At 41.7% G+C, this 17,859-nt stretch overlaps 1 protein-coding gene across 7 annotated transcripts in view; it reads right to left on the bottom strand.

Annotated features, from left to right (window-relative positions):
* Nucleotides 1-17,859, bottom strand: part of DGKH (diacylglycerol kinase eta) — a 210,297-nt gene that overhangs the window by 107,874 nt on the left and 84,564 nt on the right. For all 7 annotated transcript variants that reach the window (XM_037060214.1, XM_037060225.1, XM_037060193.1 and 4 more), the window contains exon 4: nucleotides 16,906-16,986. In XM_037060214.1, coding sequence (XP_036916109.1) covers nucleotides 16,906-16,986 — 81 coding nt within the window. The remainder of the gene's footprint in view (nucleotides 1-16,905; nucleotides 16,987-17,859) is intronic.

Genomic DNA, 17,859 nt, shown 5'->3' on the forward strand with positions numbered 1-17,859 from the left:
CATGAATGTGTGTCTGTAGTCAGTCAGCCACCTTGCGTGCCTCACTGGGTCTGCTTGTTTTATCCCTGTGCCTGGTCGGCTAACCACCACCTCTTCCTGCCAGGACCCCTCTCCAACGGCTGCTGACTCTGTCCCCCTTACCGGTCTGGATGAATGTTTCATTGTTGTCGGACTTTGGTACAGTTCAATTTTCTGTCTGTTTTGGTTGCGTTTTTGTTTCTAAATCTGTGTTGTCCTTAAATTTGGTTGTGTGAGGAGGTACAGTATTTCCACCAGTGCCTCCATCTTGGCCGTGTTCTCCCTATCCTCCTTTTTTAAAATTCCTTTTTCTTCCTGTTGTTCTGATTGCTTGTTTTTTTGCTTCTTTGTGTTCCATATCATTGATTTGATGATTTTTGGCTTCCTCCACTCTACTGTTGTTTCCCTGTGAATTATTCTTTATTTCAATTAGCTCTTTGCTTGTGACTGGATCTTTTTTATGCTGCTGAGGTCCTCACTAAGTTCCTTGCACATCCTTATAACCATGTTTTAAACTCTGGATCTGCCTGATTGCTTATCTCCATTTTGTTTAGGTCTTCTTCTGGAGTTTTGATCTGTTCTTTTGTCTGGGCCATTTCTTTGTCTCCTCATTTTGGCAGCCTCCCTGTGTTTGTTTCTATGTATTACATAGAGCTGCTATGACTCATGACTTGCTAGTGTGACCTAATGTAGTAGGTGTCCCATAGGATCCAGTGGCACAGCCTCCCCTGTCACCCAAGCTGGGTACCCGAGGTGTGTCTTTTGTATGGGCTGAATACAACTTCCTCTTGTAGTTGAGCTTTGACTTCTGTTTCAAGATCAATGAGCGAGATTTACCCAGGGCAGTCAGCTGCAAGGACTAGCCATGACCACTGACCACCAACCTCTGCCCTCCATGGAGGATCAGCTGTGTAGGTGCAGGGTGGTGGTGCTCCAATGTGGTCTGTATCTGTCCACTGGGTGTGCAGGCTCTAGGGTTTCCCAGGTGGTGCAGGCCAAGGTCAGCCACTATTTGTGCCTGCTTGGAGTCAGCCTGCATGAGCTATAAAGCAACCTGCAGGTGGCTGGTGCAGGTGCTAGGCTTGGAGGTTCCCACCCAAAGCCAAGCAGTAAATCTAGGCAGTCTGCTGCTACTACAAGGCTTGTGACCACTTTGCCCCCTATGGGGGCAAAGGCTCAATTGGAGCTCATTTTGCTGGCTGTTGTTTGCTTGAGAGGATTTAGTAAGTTATGAAGGCTAAACTGAGAGCAGCCATCATATGGCTGTTAAAAGCCACTGTTAACAGCAAGGGGGCCCTTAAGTTGGGTGGGACAGAGCCTCAGGGGATCTTTAGGGTGGGGCAAACAGTTTTAGCCCTGTTGAGTCTCAGATATGGCACCTGCCTACTGTTTCTGTGGCTCCACAGGAGGAGGGTTCAGAAAAGGGAAAATGGCCTCCGCCCACCTTTCTTTCTGGAAGAAAATTGTCCCCAGCTCTTGCTGTAATATCAGACATTTCAGTTCAGCCCTGTAAGTCACTGGTGCCTTTCAAGCTGCTACCTCGGTGCTGGAGCTCAGAGAGAGTGAGTCAGAGTAAGTTTGGGTGTGAATTCTTTCAGAGGAACTGCTTGGGAATCCAGAAGTTTCTTCCACTGACTCAATCCCCCTGGGTTTTGTAGCTAGGGGTTATGGGGACTTATCTTTCTGGCACTGGAACCCCAAGATGGGTTGCCTGGTGTGGAGCTGTGACTCCTCACTTCTGAGATATCCTTCTCATATTTTTACCCACCACACATGGATGTGAGACCAGATTGTTCAGCATCTCCACCCCTCCTACCAGTGTTGATGATGAGGTTTCTTCAATTCCATAATAGTTGGACTTCTGTTCAACTTGATTTGTTTGTCCTCAAGTTTAGTTGTAATTTTGATGTGCTGTGCAAGGAGGTAAGCCATGTTTACCTATGTCTCCATCTACCCTGACCAAAGTTCCTGATTTTTTTAAAAATAAGAGATTGATGTTTTATGTTTTAAAATGAAGTAAAAAATCTGAGAGGTGTAGTAATGTGTTCTCATTTTTAGAGCATTTCTTACTGGATGGCAAGCCTGATTCTGGAGTCATCCATAACACCAGGTGGGATGGAAGAGGTGCCCATATTTGAGTGCACATCACCTGTACTCTGTCAAGGTGATTCAAGATGCCAGCAAACTTGGATCACTCATAAAGCACAGGATATTAAATATCTCTGAGACTTTCTAGGCAGTTTGAATACAATAGTGGATGCAATAGCTGCCCACTATTCTCAATTTCTTAAAAGGCACTAAATAGTCTGGCTTCCTGAGAGATCTGGAACATCAAACTTCTTACAAAATAAGACTCCATCAGGCTAGTCAGTACAGAACTCACAAGATACTAAAATCCTTAGGGTATTGTGCTCTGGTCAGATGGCCATAGACCTTGAGGCCCCCTTTAGCTGATGTTCTAATACTTAAACAGTGTTTTAAAAAAAACATTTTTTATTGCCAGTAGTTTGTTTTCCCATATAGGCCCCATATTCCAGGTACCTTCAAGGAGACAAAATGTCAGCTTTTACAGGTTTTGAGGATGTATTCTGTACCACAAATGGGTATCAAAAGTCGGGGCTCATCTAAATAAATGTGGAACTAAAGAACCTTCAACTAAGCACTTTAACCATGTAAAAGACCACAATCCAAGTAAATCCAATAGCCCTTCCTCAAACAAGGCACAATTAGAGCAGTTAATATACTTTCATGGCAGTCCACAGAGCTTAGAAGCCTCTGCATAACTGAATGGTTGGTGGAACTGGGGCTGCTACTTCAAAACTTGACCAATCTTTGCAAACTTTTCATGCAAAATCTCTCGGGAGAGAAGATGGAATCTAGATGTTCAATCACACACAGCTATAACTGCTGTCTCTAGGTTCATGGTGACAGTGACACCATCAGCTCAGGACCATTTAGCTAGAGCTGTGACAGGCCTAGCAATGCATGGAGCATATGAGTGAAAATCAGATTTACAACTAGTCCCAACAACAGAGGCTGTGCAGCATGCTGCCCTTTACTGGGAGCTACAGTGCAGAAGCAACACTATGAAGGTCACTCTTCCATGACACAAGGTTAAAACAGAACAGACTGTACATCTGGATGGCCATCCACAAGGGGTCTTAGGCTAAAGTCCTCCTAGAGAATGAGTTCCATAAAACACTGGAATCTAGGCTCAGAGATAAGCAATTCTACACAATCATTATATTTTGGCCTCAGAAATACTGGCATATGGGGCATGTTTGTGGAGAAGAGCAGATGAAACATTTGTGGAGGATTCTGTCTGTGGAATCCAGAATGGTTTGGGCCTCAAGTTCTAAGGGGACACATAGTCCCCTCTCTTTCCTATGTGATGGGACAATTTCCCATACCCACCTAGTAGCAATTCCTTATTTTTTAAATGTACTTTTTACTGTATTTTTTCCATTACCAATTCTTATTTTTTTGTATCCCAATAATCCTATTCCAGGGTATATATTTTAAAGACAGGGACCTATCCACAGAGGCTTTAAAACTTTTTTAAAAATTGTTATTCAGTGGCCAATTCTTTTTACTGACTTTCACCACTGCATATCCAGAATCTAGCAAACAGCAATGACTGATCCATGTAGCCAGCTCTCAATAAATATGAATGAATGAATATCTAAGGGCAGTCCCAGAAGTGAGTGGGCTGCTCTGCACTAGCCTGTGGTATACAAAAAGTACTAGAAGCTGCAGGTTGAAGGTTACTGAACAGGAGGACCACATTATCCCTGAGTCATGGATCTGCAGCATGACCAGGACAGACAAGGGGAAAGTACTGATGCCAAACACAGCTACTTAACATGGCACCCTGCCTGGACAACCAGAGACAGTTCTTTAGATGATAAATCCTCTCTCTCAAATTATTGATAATGTCTATTCACACCATAAGAGACCCTTTGATGGAAATGACCTATGTGCTAGGACTCCCAAGGTCTAATTATAGGCAAACCAGCCCAGTTACTGGAGTTCCTGAGCTGCCACAATATCCAAGGACATGGTCACGGGTTGTTGACTACTTGGAAGCCCACATGAAAGATTTATGGAAGACTACCCAGGAAGGCAGAGACAAAGGCACAGTTTTCCCACCTATTTCTTATGTTCTTATACCAAGATTTAAATTTAGGTTAAAAAGGACCATTGTTTTATTACCCTCAAAGATTCCAGTCTGTGAAATTTCATAACAGCTTTAAGAGGTATTTTTCTGGGTTATACTCTTGGAAAAGATATCACTAAATGAAAACACAAAATTTGAAATACCCACAGAAACGATAATCAGATATTTTATTTTTAAAACTGGTGTCTAACTTATAGAAAAAACACAAATTTCAAGCTTAACTTATAAATTATCAGCTTTTGTAGTATAAAACTATATCTAAACTTTATATATATCAACTTTAGAAAGCAAACAAGTCACTCAAATTGTATTAATGTGATATCATTTTAGAGGACTATAAAATATTTTAACCAACTGGATGTAAAAAATATTACTTTTTGCATTATCAGGCATCTAGTAGTTATGTGGACCACTGCAACGATTAATAATAGGCAAGAGTCATGTTTATAATACTTATTTTTGATATAAAACCAGTCTGGGTCATGATAAAAGACTGTGCTAAGAATATAAGTATTTGTGGTATATTACAATTCAGCATTATGGGAGAAGGGCTGGAAAACTTTTCTAAGTTAACACTTGAAATGACATTTTCTCCCAAAGACAAACTAGAGTTTATAAATATCATTGATTCATTCATTCAATGAGACACATTTTTTCATTCATTCAACAAATATTCATTGTGTTTCCCCACAGTGCCAGGCCCTGTATTAGCCTTGGGCATTCAGTGGTGAAGAAGACAATTTTTGTGCCTCCAAGGAAATTTCAGTCTCCACTATCTCCCCTCATCCCTCCCATATACACACACCATGCAAGTATCTCTCCAGCAGCATTCTTAAAGGATGGTCACTTAGCTCTTGCTGTATGCCATAATGACACAGTATGTTTAAACGGTCCAGCACAGTGCCCAGAAATCTCTAAATCCATTCCCTCTTGCAAACCTCCAACAAACCCAAAGAGCTGTGAGCCACAAATTCTGGACTAGCTGTGAATAGCTACTAGCCATCCAACCTTGAGTAATTCATTTCAGCATTCTCCATCAGTCTGCTGGGAGAACTCTCTTCTTAAAGACCCTTTTCAGTTCACAATGAGATGACCAGAGAGTTCTAACATTGAATGAAACCATGACCTCACAAGGGACCTGTTCTCTCAGATGACTCAAGTTAGAAAGTTCTCTTCAGCCTAGAGCTGAAATTGAACCTCCGTGAGTTCAACCACAGGTCTATGTCCTACCCACTGCAGTAATACAAAAGCAGACTACTACCCCTTTTACATGATAATCCCTCAAGTATTAAAGAGACATGTCACAATTTAGCAAATCTTTAAAACAAAAAGTGCCCTTTAATGTCTGCCAATCCCATAATTCCCAGATCTTTTCATAATATTGATTACCTTCCTCTGTGAGTTCTTCAACCAACATTTCTATTTCAAATATAGTACCCAAAATACAACATAAAAATTCTAGGTTTGTAGTATGACCAACAAGTGTAAAGTAAGAGTCTGGTAATGTAATGAGACACACCCCCTGAAAAAAGGGCAGGGGTTTGAGCTGTGAATGTGTGACCGAAGACTTTGCTTCCTTCTGAGCATGGCAGCCAGAAGACGGGCAACAGCAAACATGGCTGACACTGGCCCTCATTGGTGGGAAAGCTGAACACTCTCACTGGCTTTGGGTGTGCCTGGAATTCTGGAAGAGGACTTTTGCAAAAGGTTGCCAGCAGGCCTGCCTATAGTAGCCAGTGAGGGACTTGAGTGGAGGGGTGGAAGGCTGGGGGCACAGACTCCAAAAGACACCTGAGGATGGACAGTGACTGGACACCAGCTAAGCCACTTATGTTTATGACACTTTGGGTGACAGAAGAGGTTCTTGGCGCAACTGTGAACTGAACTGGCAGAGGGTAGCAGGGTGATTTTTCTTTGCATGTCTTGGAGGGAACAAGGATAGTCACCTGCTCCTTTGTCTGTCCCCTTTGACTGTCCCCTTGTATCTTGCTGCTTCTAGGACTCTATCCTTCATTTTAATCTTGGCTAATGTAATCATGATATGCCTTGGTGTGTTCCTCCTTGGGTCCAACTTCTTTGGGACTCTCTGAGCTTCCTGGATTTCCTGGAAGTCTATTGCCCAGACTGGGGAAGTTCTCCTTTATTATTTGTTCAAATAAGTTTTCCACTTGTTGCTCTTCTTCTTCCCCTTCTGGTACCCCTATAATTCGGATGTTGGAATGTTTAAAGATGTCCTGGAGGTTCCTAAGCCTCTCCTCATTTTCTTGAATTCTTGTTTCTTCATTCTTTTCTTTTTGGTCATTTTTTCTTCCTTCTGGTCCACTCCCTTGATTTGAGTCCCTGTTTCCTTTCCATCACTATTGGTTCCCTGTGCATTTCCCTTCATTTCAATTAGTTTAGCCTTCATTTGTTCCTCTAATTTGTGACTAAAATCGACCAGTTCTCTGAGCATCCTGATCACCAGTGTTTTGAACTATGCATCCAATAGGTTGGCTACCTCTTGGTTGCTTAGAAGTATTGACTCTGGGCCTTTGAGATGTTCTTCTTGAGCCATAATGTTTTAGTCTGTTCACGCCTGTTATGTATGACGGGCAGAGCCTTAGGTGTTCACCAGGGCGGGGTGACCCAGTGGCTGTGTTGTGACACTGTATGTGGGGGCAAGATCTGAGAGGGGCAATGGAGTTTGTTCTGCTCTCTCTTGGATTTCGGTCCCCTCTGCTGCTTCCCACAAGCAAATTGGGCCCTTCTGGTGCTGGTTCCTGGGTATGCGGGCTTGTGCACTCTCCAGGACCCTGTGGGTCTCTCCTTCAAAATCTCTGTGAGCCTGAGAGCTTCTCCCAGCACCTCAACCCCAAAAGTTTTTCCAATTGGTGCTTTTAGGCTTTATTTCCCGGCACTTGGGCCCTGGTTTGCACCGTCTGTCTCACTGCTCGCCCCTCTGCTTGGTTTATCTACAGGCAATGTGTGACCGGGGTCAGCTAGCCATCCCGTGCCCCCATTGGGTCCGCCCATTGCCACTCCACACCTAGGATCCGCCAATCCACTGCCTGCGTGCCTGCCTGCGTGCCTGCCTGCCTGCCTGGGTAGGCTGGCCACCGTTTCCTGCACAACCCCGCTCCACCAGCCACTGGCTCCGCCCCTCTTACCAGTCTGGCTGAATGGTTTGTTGTTGTCGGACTTCCGTACAGTTCAATTTTCTGTGTTTTGTTTGCGTTTTTGTTACTAACACTTTGTTGTCTTTAAACTTGGTTGTGCAAGGAGGCATAGTGTTTCCACCTATGCCTCCATCTTGACCGGAAGTTCCTCACCTACCTAAGTGATTTTTGATTGATTGTTGATTTAGGTAATTATCTAATGACCTACTGGGTGATGTACATTCACAAATGACATGAAAAGAGTAATTTTTAGTTACTTCCTTTGTAACAAAATATTGAGATACTAATAGATAAATGTAAACTAACACTTTCTTAGGTTCAAAGGATCTCTCTTAAGAGAGAAATGGACTGAACTATATTAATGGAGAGAAAGCTAGGGGGAAACAGAAACACAGCCTGCTCAGTTGAATTATACTATCAGTGTATAACTTTCAGCATTTTCTGTGCTGCAAAAGTACGTTCTCTTTGTTTATTGACATTTTTTATTTCTGTTATATTTAAAGATTTTATTTACCTATTTCTAGAGAGAGGAAAAAGGAAAAAGAGGGAGAGAAACATCAATGTGTAGTTGCTTCTTGTGTGCCCCCTTCTGGGGACCTGGCTCGCAACCCAGGCTTGTGCGCTGGCTGGACTCGAACCAGTGACCCTTTGGTTCACAGGCTGTTGTTCAATCCACTGAGCCACACCAGCCAGAGCTATTGGTTTCTTACTTTCTTTTTAAAAAGATTTTACTTATTTATTTTTAGAGAGAGGGGAAAGGAGGGAGAAAGAGAGGAAGAGAAATATCAATGTGTGAGAGATACATTGGTTGCCTTCTGCATGCCCCCAAGGCCTGAACCCAGGCATGTACCCTGACTGGAAACCGAACCAGTGACCCTTTGGTTCACCAGATAGCACTCAATCCACTGAACCAAACCAGCCAGGGCTATTTTTATGTACTTTTAAAAACCTCATCAGAAAAATCATAACCTAATGCTAATCAACTTTAAGTCATGTCTGTTGTGTCAAATGACCCTTGAACTAAAATGACTCTTTGTTCCAGTGCTCGCTGAGTTCTAAAAATAAGTACTACCACATGGTATCTGTTTCATACAACTGAGTGAGTTAGCATGGATGTGCAGTAACTGAGATTTCATACAAACTTGCAGACAGTAGAACTCACTAGAAATGTTAAGGGTGATTAAATAAACCAAATAAATTACCTCTGTATTTCTTTCTAGTTAAAAAAATTCTACTTTCACTACCAACTTCTTTTTTAAAGATTTTATTTATTTTTAGAGAGCCAGAAAGGGAAGGAGAAAAAGGGGGAGTGAAACATCAGTGTGTGGTTGCCTCTAGCACACCCCCCACTGGGGACATGGCCTGCAACCCAGGCATGTGCCCTGACTGGGAATCAAATCAGCGATGCTTTGGTTCGCAGGTCCACACTCATATTTACCAACTTCTATAAGAAGTTTTAACTATGTCAGTATATTAACTTCTTTAAAATGATGATTCATTTGTTTAAGGCTTAACCTAACCTTCATTAAAATGTAAAGAAAAGAGTAGACACTTGAACAGCACAATTTGAAAATCTAATGTATACCATGTGATTGTGATGACTTGCAAATCATTAAAACCTCTTCTTTAGCAAATAACTTTTACCTCAGAAGAAATTATTGTAATTCATTCATTACAGAATGGTTTTACACAGTAACATGAATATGAGTTAAAATGGAAATAAATGTTCACTACACCTCTAAAAGATGGGCAGGATGGGATATTTTCTCAAGATAAAGTTCATCAACCTGACTGAGTAGCTCAGTTGGTTTGAGTACTGTCCTGATACGTCAAGGTTGTGGGTTCAGTCCCAGGGTCAGGGCATATACAAGAATCAACCAATGAATGCACAAATAAGAGGAATAGCAAATTGAGGTCTCTCTCTCTCTGTCTTTCTCTCAAGTTAAAAAAATTTTAAAAATGTTTTAAAAGGTAAACCTCATCCACATTCTCCTTGAAAGTTCCAAAACATTTAGGAGTTTATGACATGCTGTCAACAGAATACTGTGTGATAGGAGAGAGCCTGGGATCACACATCAGGAGGCCCAGGGTCCCTACCCAGAGGCATTAGTGTGACCAAGGAGAAACCAATTCTTTTTTGCAGCCTAATATAAGAACACATTCACACAGAGCACAAAAATGTGGTAAACACGAAACTCTTAAGTGATAATAAAACTCAGAACACCAAGCATATATCAATAAAATAAACAGAAAACGAAGAAGTAAAAAAGAAGTGAAAATTAAGACTGCATTATGTATTTCACAATCACAGAAAATGCCACAGCAGAACTTGGACTACAAATAAGGCTGCATGGGATTGTCCTTTTCCATTTCCCATCACATCAATGCCACCTAATATCACAGATAATGTTTTCAGTGTCAGTAGGTTTTTGGTTGTCACGGTTTTTGCCTATTGCAGAAGACTCTTGAAAAACCATAAACTCAAACATTGGTCAAAGTTAGCACAATTAAAGGTACTTTGAAAGTGTGTGTGTGTGTGTGTGTGTGTGTGTGTAAATTTATTGTATTCATTTCTTTCAACATTGTAAGACCTGGAAGAGAGGAACCCAGCTATGCTGTGTGACCAACAAAAACTGTAGGATAATAGCCTGGCAGTGTTTTAAGCCATGAAGTATGCAGTAATTTGTTATGAAGCAACAAGAAACTACTACAATACCTGAGGTGACTTAGACAGCCAAAACGAAAAACAGAAAACAGGACAGTTATAAACTCCAGGGATGACAGCATTTGACTATGCAAGAAAGGAAAAGTAATCGGCATGTAGGTAGGTTTTCAACATGCCAGCAAATCCTTTCACATGACTTTCAAGGTATGTCATGTCCCCTCCCAGGGAAGCTCAGCCAGTCTTGGCGACTCACTCACAACCTACAAAATGCAGCAGAAACAACACCGAGTAACTTCCCAGATTAAGTAAGTTTCTGCTCAACTCCCTGCAACATTCACTCTAGGACCCATTTCACTGGAGAGTCACTACTGGGTTTTCTGGGGAAGCTATTTCCATGTACTAATTACAGGTTTTGTACTCACTAGTGTCCCTGGTTAATATGTCATCCTTAGGGACTTCCAGGAGACGGGCAGTGGCTGCAGCCAGCAGCATCTGGCCACTTTTAGATTCCCAGCCATCAAATCATCCACCTACACCATTAACCAGCCAAAATAACAGCAGCCACTGTAATCCAGTAAGGTAGAATATTTAAATATTTAAAGATGGGGGGGGTCAATTACTGATTGGAAACATCTCCCTTGTTCCATTTTATGCCCTAGAAAGTTCTACCAGACTGTTCTGTGGTAAAACTCTAAGCAATCTGCCTAACATTTGAGTCTCCACATTTCTAATCCAAACCAACTTCAGAAATGTTTGAGCGAAGAAATTTCTAGAAAATATTGTAACAAAAATCTTCTCATGTCTAAAATAAACTTTCACCTTATCAATTAAATCAACAAGTACCGATAAGGTAATCTGAGGTAACAAGATAGGACACAGTCCCCAGCAATTATAAGTCAAAGAGGTTATAATAAACATAGTTAAGTATTTAACTAAATGTAAGGCAGAATGCAGTAAGTTCTACAAGGAAGGTAGAAGAGACTGCATGCAATTCGAGGTCCAAGAAAAGAGCTGTGCAAAGGATTTGAATAATCGACCTCAAACCCAAGCATTCGGTTTCCTTTACCTTTATCTACTCCTATACCCTAGCCCTTGTCTTTGCCTGAAATTATTCCATCCCTCAGATCTTAAATGCTTAACTTAAATCTTCTCTCAGACTAACCTCTAGATTCTTTTTGGGAGGATTTTATTTTATTTTCCATGTATTTACCTATGCAATACTTGACATGCTTTTTGGCCTTTCTGAACCTCCATATCTTTTTTAAAAATGTTTTATCGATTATGGTATTACAATTGTCCCATTTTTTCCCACTTCTTTATTCCCCTCCACCCTGCACCACCCCTCCCACTAGCATTCCCTCCCACCTTAGTTCATGTCCATGGGTTGCACACACAAGATCTTTGGCTTCCCCATTTACCATACTATTCTTAAGCTTCCCTTGTCTATTTTGTACATACCATTTTACGCTTCTTATTCCCTGCATCTTTTCCCCCATTCTCCTCCAGCCCCCTTCCCACTAACAATCCTCTGTGTGATCTCCATTTCTTTAATTCTATTCCTGTTCTGTATTTGCTCAGTTTATTTTTGTTTTTGGTTTAGTTGTTGACAGTTGTGTTTGTTTTCATTTTACTGCTCATAGTTTTAATCAACTTTTTCTTAGATAAATCCCTTTAACATTTCATATAAGGGCTTGGTGATGATCAAATCCTTTAACTTGACCTTACCTGGGAAGCACTTTATCTGCCCTCCCATTCTAATTGATAACATTGCTGGATAGAGTAATCTTGGATGTAGGTCTTTGCCTCTCATGACTTGGAATACTTCTTTCCAGCCCCTTCTTGCCTGTAAGGTTTCTTTGGAGAAACCAGCTGATTGTCTTTATGGCTACTCCTTTGTAGGTAACTGTCTCCTTTTCTCTTGCTGCTTTTAAGGGGAATGTAATTATGATGTGCCTTGGTGTGTGCTTCCTTTGGTCCAACTTCTCTGGGACTCTCTGAGCTTCTTGGATATCTATTTCCTTTGCCAGATTGGGGAAGTTCTCCTTCATTATTTTTTCAAATAAGTTTTCAATTTATTGCTCTACGTCTTTATCTGGCACCCCTATGATTTGGATATTGGAATGTTTAAAGTTGTCCCAGAGGTTCCCAAGCCTCTCCTCATTTTTTTGAATTCTTCTTTCTTCATTCTCTTATGATGGATGTTTATTTCTTCCTTCTGGTCCAAAACATTGATTTGAGTCCCAGTTTCCTTCCTTTCCCTGTTGGTTCCCTGCTTATTTTTCTTTATTTCACTCTTTTTCTTTATTTTACTGTGCATAGCCTTCATTTCTCCCTCTATTTTGCAACCATACTCAACCATTTCTGTGAGCATCCTGATAACCAGTGTTTTGAATTCTACATCTGATAGGTTGGCTATCTCTTCATCACTTTGTTGTATTTTTTCTGGAGTTTTGATCTATTCTTCATTTGGGCCATTTCTTTCTATCTTGGTGTGCCTGTTACATTGTAAGAGGTGAAGCCTTGCGTATTTGCCAGGTTGGGGCAACCTTCATTGCTATTTTGTAGCACTACATGTTAGGGAGGGGTTCAACAGGGAACAATGCCACCCGCTCGGCTCTCCACCAGCTTTCATTCACTTCCCCCACTGCCTACAAGCAAATTGGGTCCTTCTAGTACTGATTCCAGGTGGGTGGGTTTGTGTATGTTCTAGGACCCTGTGGGTCTCTCCAATAAACTCTCCTGTGAGGCTGGGAGTTTCTCCCACCACTGTAACCCCCACAGATTTTTTTACAGTCAGAGATTTTAAGGCTTTATTTCCCTGTGCTGGAATCCTGGGTTGCACTGTTACTCCCAGTTTTTCTGCACACAAATAGTGGGAATGCCCAGTCCTCCCACAGATGCCTCACCTGCCCTGGTCCTCCACCTGCCTGCCACCTTGGCAAGTGTCCTATCCACGCCAGCTGCCTGTCTCCATCCCTCCTATCAGTCTGGATGAATGTTTCTTCTTTAACCCTGTGGTTGTCAGACTTCCATACAGTTCAATTTTCTGGCAGTTCTGGTTACTTTTTAAAAAATTTGTTGCTGTCCTTGTGGTTGTGGGAGAAGGCAAAGTATATCTACCTACATTTCTATCTTGGCCAGAAGTTATGTCCACCTTTTATGAGTTTCCATATAAAGGAGAGGACTATTGTTTGCTCCTCAGAGAAGCAGAGTTGTAAACTTGATTGCTTCATCACCCTATGCCACCCTCACTAGGGAGAAAAGATGAATAAGGAACATTTTGGCCTTAGGTCTCCAACAATTTATCAGAATCTCTGTATTCAGTGGTTATTGGATCCTGTTAAGCTATTAATAAGCTGTCCATCAGCACCTGTGTTTCATTCTCAAAATATGAGAACTCAGAGAGGGAAGGAATATGAGTTATTAAACCTCTAAATATCCAACAATCCCTCTATATTTCTGGCCAACATTCCCTAATCAGTGGTCCCCAACCCTTTTTGGCACCAGGGACCAGTTTCATGGAAGACAGTATTTTCAGAGATGGGGTAGGGACTGGGGAGAGGGACAGAAGGCCGAGCTTAGGCATTAAGGCGAGGGAATCTTCCCTTGCTCAACTTCTGCTATGTAGCCCCGTTCCTAACAGACCTGGAACTAGTGCTACCAGCCTGCAGCCTGGGGGTTGGGGCCCTTGCTATAAATAATCAACCCTGGATCATTTTAGTTGTTCTCCAGACCCATCTTTAAAAAATGCTGTAGCCCTAAGAATTAAGAACATTATTAAATTTGATCTCCAATCTTTCTTTGGTAGACACTGACACTATCTACCACCTAGTAAATCTTCCACAGGCCCCAATTCAGTTTCAATTCTTATTTTCTGCAGAAGCCATTCCAAATTCTCCTAAACTGTTACTCAGAGCAGATGACCTTGTCTTCAATTTCACTGAGAAAATGGTAGTATTTCCTGCCAACAGCTACTGTTAGCAGTGGATGGTCAGCTGGAGCTCAGTCTCTCCCCCATTAGCCAGGGTGGTGACAGGGGAAGGTTCTCACACTGAGTGTAGGAAAAGCCCTTTCCCTCAGGCCCCCTGGCACCAAACTAGGGGTGGGACCAAGGGAAGGCAGGAGCACGCACCACAGAAGTCAAAACGGTGCAGAAGGTATGCTGGAGGCCTGCACCAGAGGCCTGCCAGTCTAGCCTGGGAAAAGAAGGGATTGGATGGGAGGTGGACTCACCTGAAGGACACAAAAATTTGGGAAGTTGATTGGTTATTTTGAGAAAGCACTTGGTCCATCCCACACCCAAGCTAACATAGTCTCATGGGAACAAAGAAATGTTCTCTCTTGCTCAGTGCTCAAGTTCAGGACCTGTACTCACAGTGTATTTACCTGTTCTCTCCATAAGCTACATGGCCTTAGCAGCCACATGGCCCTTGGCCTCCATGAGGGAGCCTCTCTCGCCCACCTGGAAATGCACAGGCCAGTACATTTACGATTTCCCTCCTGGGAGCATGTGACCTTGTGGTCCCAGCAGCTGCATGGCCCATGACCTACAGGAAAGAGCATGAAATGGACAGCAGCTGGGAACATGCTAAGCTACCTGGATAACCACTTAGCTGTCCGCTGTGGGCTCCAAAGAACTATGCTTTGGAGTAGAGCAGAAACTCTGGACACTGGCTTTCCCATGGTTTTGCTGAAGTCGTGAGATTTTAGACCACAGTCCACCATTCTCCCATTGCACAGCACCTGAATAAAACCTCTTTCTTGTTTCACCATCAAGTCTCACAAGTTTGGCTTCTGTGGTGGCAGGCAGACTAACTCTCTTTTTTTGTTTGGTAAGACTACTTCCATAAACTTTCTATCTCCTGTTCAGTGCCAATCTCCTTACCCTGTGCTCTGGTTCCTTTGCTCTTTGGCTTATGTAGCAATCATGCTTGATCAATTATTCCCTCTCTCTCCAGAAGCTTCAATTTTCAATTTCAACAATTCTTTACTCTCTTCATACATATACAATCAAAACCCATTTTAAAAACCAAGCAAAATAAAAACAAAACCAAAACGCTCTCTTTAAGCCCTGGCTGGTGTAGCTCAGTGGATTGAGCACGGACCTGCGAGCCAGAGGATCGCAGTTCGATTCCCAGTCAGGGCACATGCCTGGGTTGCAGGCTGGTTCCCTGCAGGCCAACTCCCAGGAGGGGATGCATGAAAGGCAACCATACATTGATGTTTCTCTCCCTCTCTCCTTCTCCTCTAAAGATAAATGAATAAATAAAATATTAAAAAAAAACAAAAAACGCTCTCTTTAAGCCTGACTATTCTTCTAGCTATGCTTGTTCTCCTTTAAAGAGTCAAGTTTTTAGCAAATGCAACCTACCCTGGCTCCCTCTGCCTTCCCATTTTGAATTCTCAGTGCAGCCTAATGCATACCACGCCTCCACTGAAACTATTCAAATAAATCACTGTGAGCAAATGATGTCCAAGCTCACAAATCCAACAATCCATTTCTATTTCTTTGACTTGATCTCGCCACAGTATTTGATGTTAAACAACTTCTATCTTGAAACTCGGTTCCATTGGCTTTTATAACAGCATTGTCTCCTGATGCTCCTTCTATACTTCAGAATGCTTTCTTTCACTTTTATTGGTCAAACCTTAAATTTTAATATTTTCCCAGGATTCTATTCTTGGCTTTCCTCTTCTTGAACTAAACTCTCCCTAGGGAGGGACTGGGGAAGGGGAAGGAATATTAACACCATGAGTTATCCCCCACATCCATCAATCAGTAAGACCAAATCTGAACTCATTTGCTTCCTCCCCCCACCCCCACCCCACCAGTGCTTGCCTCTATCAGGGCACTGCTCTGTCCGTTTATCCATCTGTCTTCTCTGCCCTGGTATGCCCAGGGGATGCACACAGCACAGTGCTGTCAGCAGGGGGGTGCTCCCTAGAGCAGGGCCTGGGATTGTGGGCAGTGGCACCTTAGAGAACTTAAGGAATTAAGTGGTTACAAAAAGAACTCCAGGCTGACTTCACTATACTGTGCTATGAATATCTTAAAGGGAAGTGATATTTATTTACTTATCCATCTATCCACCTTTGAATCTCTGTGCACAGCTCAAGAGCCTGGCACATAGTACTCAACCATAAGGTACTCAAACCGTGTTTTTTTGAATCAGAGAAGTAGAAGAATGGGATATCTAAGATAAGCTTTGAAGAACTGGTAGAGTTTCAACAGGTACAGATAGAGGAGGAATCACTTAAGTCAAAGGGAATAGGCAAAGCATAGGCACAGACGAAAATGCTGGGCTGGTAGGGTGGGTAAGTCAAATAATTATCAGTAACATGAGGATACCGGCGCACAACTTTGTAAGACTTTAGGGTGGAGTTGCAGATGTAGCCTGACAGGCAATGACAAACCAGTGAAGTGTCTTAAGCAATGGGATTTGTGACTGGAAAGGAAAGGAATTAAATGGACACAGGACACCTCTCAAATAGCTACCAACTGAATTACTTAACTGAGAAGAAATGAAGGCCTGAACTATAGCAACTGCCTAAACCTAAACTACACAGAGCAACTAAAGTAAAAGTAGAAGAAAAAGGGGGGAAATATTATTTTTGAGATTGAAGGTAAAAACCAAACTTTTTGAATACTAAAGAACAAGGAAATTAGTTGAAGTACTAAATTTAAAGCAGGTGAAAAACTGAAACTACTAACATTATAATCATGAATGATATTGGGTGCTAGAGTATGCAATGTATTTATCAAGTTTATTGTGTTGGTCAGAACTCTAATAATGATAGGCTGACACACAGTTGGTAAGTGAAAAGGGCATTCTTTATATGTTAGGGTCATCCTATAACCTGAGTAGGGAGTTTGCAAAATATAACCATACCGTGAAGCTGTTGTTAGCATTTTTTGTGCTTGCTTCAGCTACGCTGGCATCTGAGAGGTCAACTTCATCAAATATCAGAGACTGTTAATGAAAAACAACACAAATATATTAAATGAAAACCTAACTCATTTCTCCTCTCTCTCTCTCTACACACACACACACACACACACACACACACACACATATGTATTTTATTATCAGGTCATGACTATGAGGGTACGTCAGGATTAAGAAATAGAAAAATGAAGAATAATTTAAGTGATACTTCACAAAGTACAACTAACACATACATCAGCAATGTCTGTAAACCTTGTACTTTCTAACAACTCCACCAAGAAGACAGAGGCAATATCAGCAACATCATCGTTCCTACAATGGCTAAGCGAGAAATGAAAAGAACCAGTCCTGACTGAGACCATGTTGAGTTACTTAACTTTCTGAACCTTAATTTCCTCATCTATCTAACTGCTCAAATGAGCTGATGAAAGTGTTCTGCAAATATGAGGTAATACTTCTTTTATACTCTTCAAAGTGGTTTTAATCAAAAAGGTTTCACTGGTAAAAACTCCACAGAAATGGAATCTTTAAAAAATTTACAATTTAGAAATTCAGAAATTCTGGTAAATAAATGTACCCTTCCCATTTTTAGTCATTTGGTCATCGTCCGCACTCATTCAATGATCTTCCTGCAAGGTTGTCTAACAATGCTTCTCCGACAGCTTCCACCGCCTCCCCAGATTTCCAGACGGTTATGCTTTAATCCAACTGATCTGATTATACAGCTCATTTCCTGATGCGAAAGAATTTATAATCTAGCATGAGTGATAAAATAGACAAAACTAATTCTAATGTAAGATAGACTACTTATTAAAACTAGAATAGATGAGATGCTGTGAAATGCTATGGAAGGTCACAGATAATTTCTCCAGTAAACAACACTTAGCCTCTTTCACT

Source organism: Sturnira hondurensis, unplaced genomic scaffold (assembly GCF_014824575.4).
Source record: "Sturnira hondurensis isolate 20B ecotype Veracruz unplaced genomic scaffold, ASM1482457v3 Scaffold0001074, whole genome shotgun sequence".
Lineage (NCBI taxonomy): Eukaryota > Metazoa > Chordata > Mammalia > Chiroptera > Phyllostomidae > Sturnira > Sturnira hondurensis.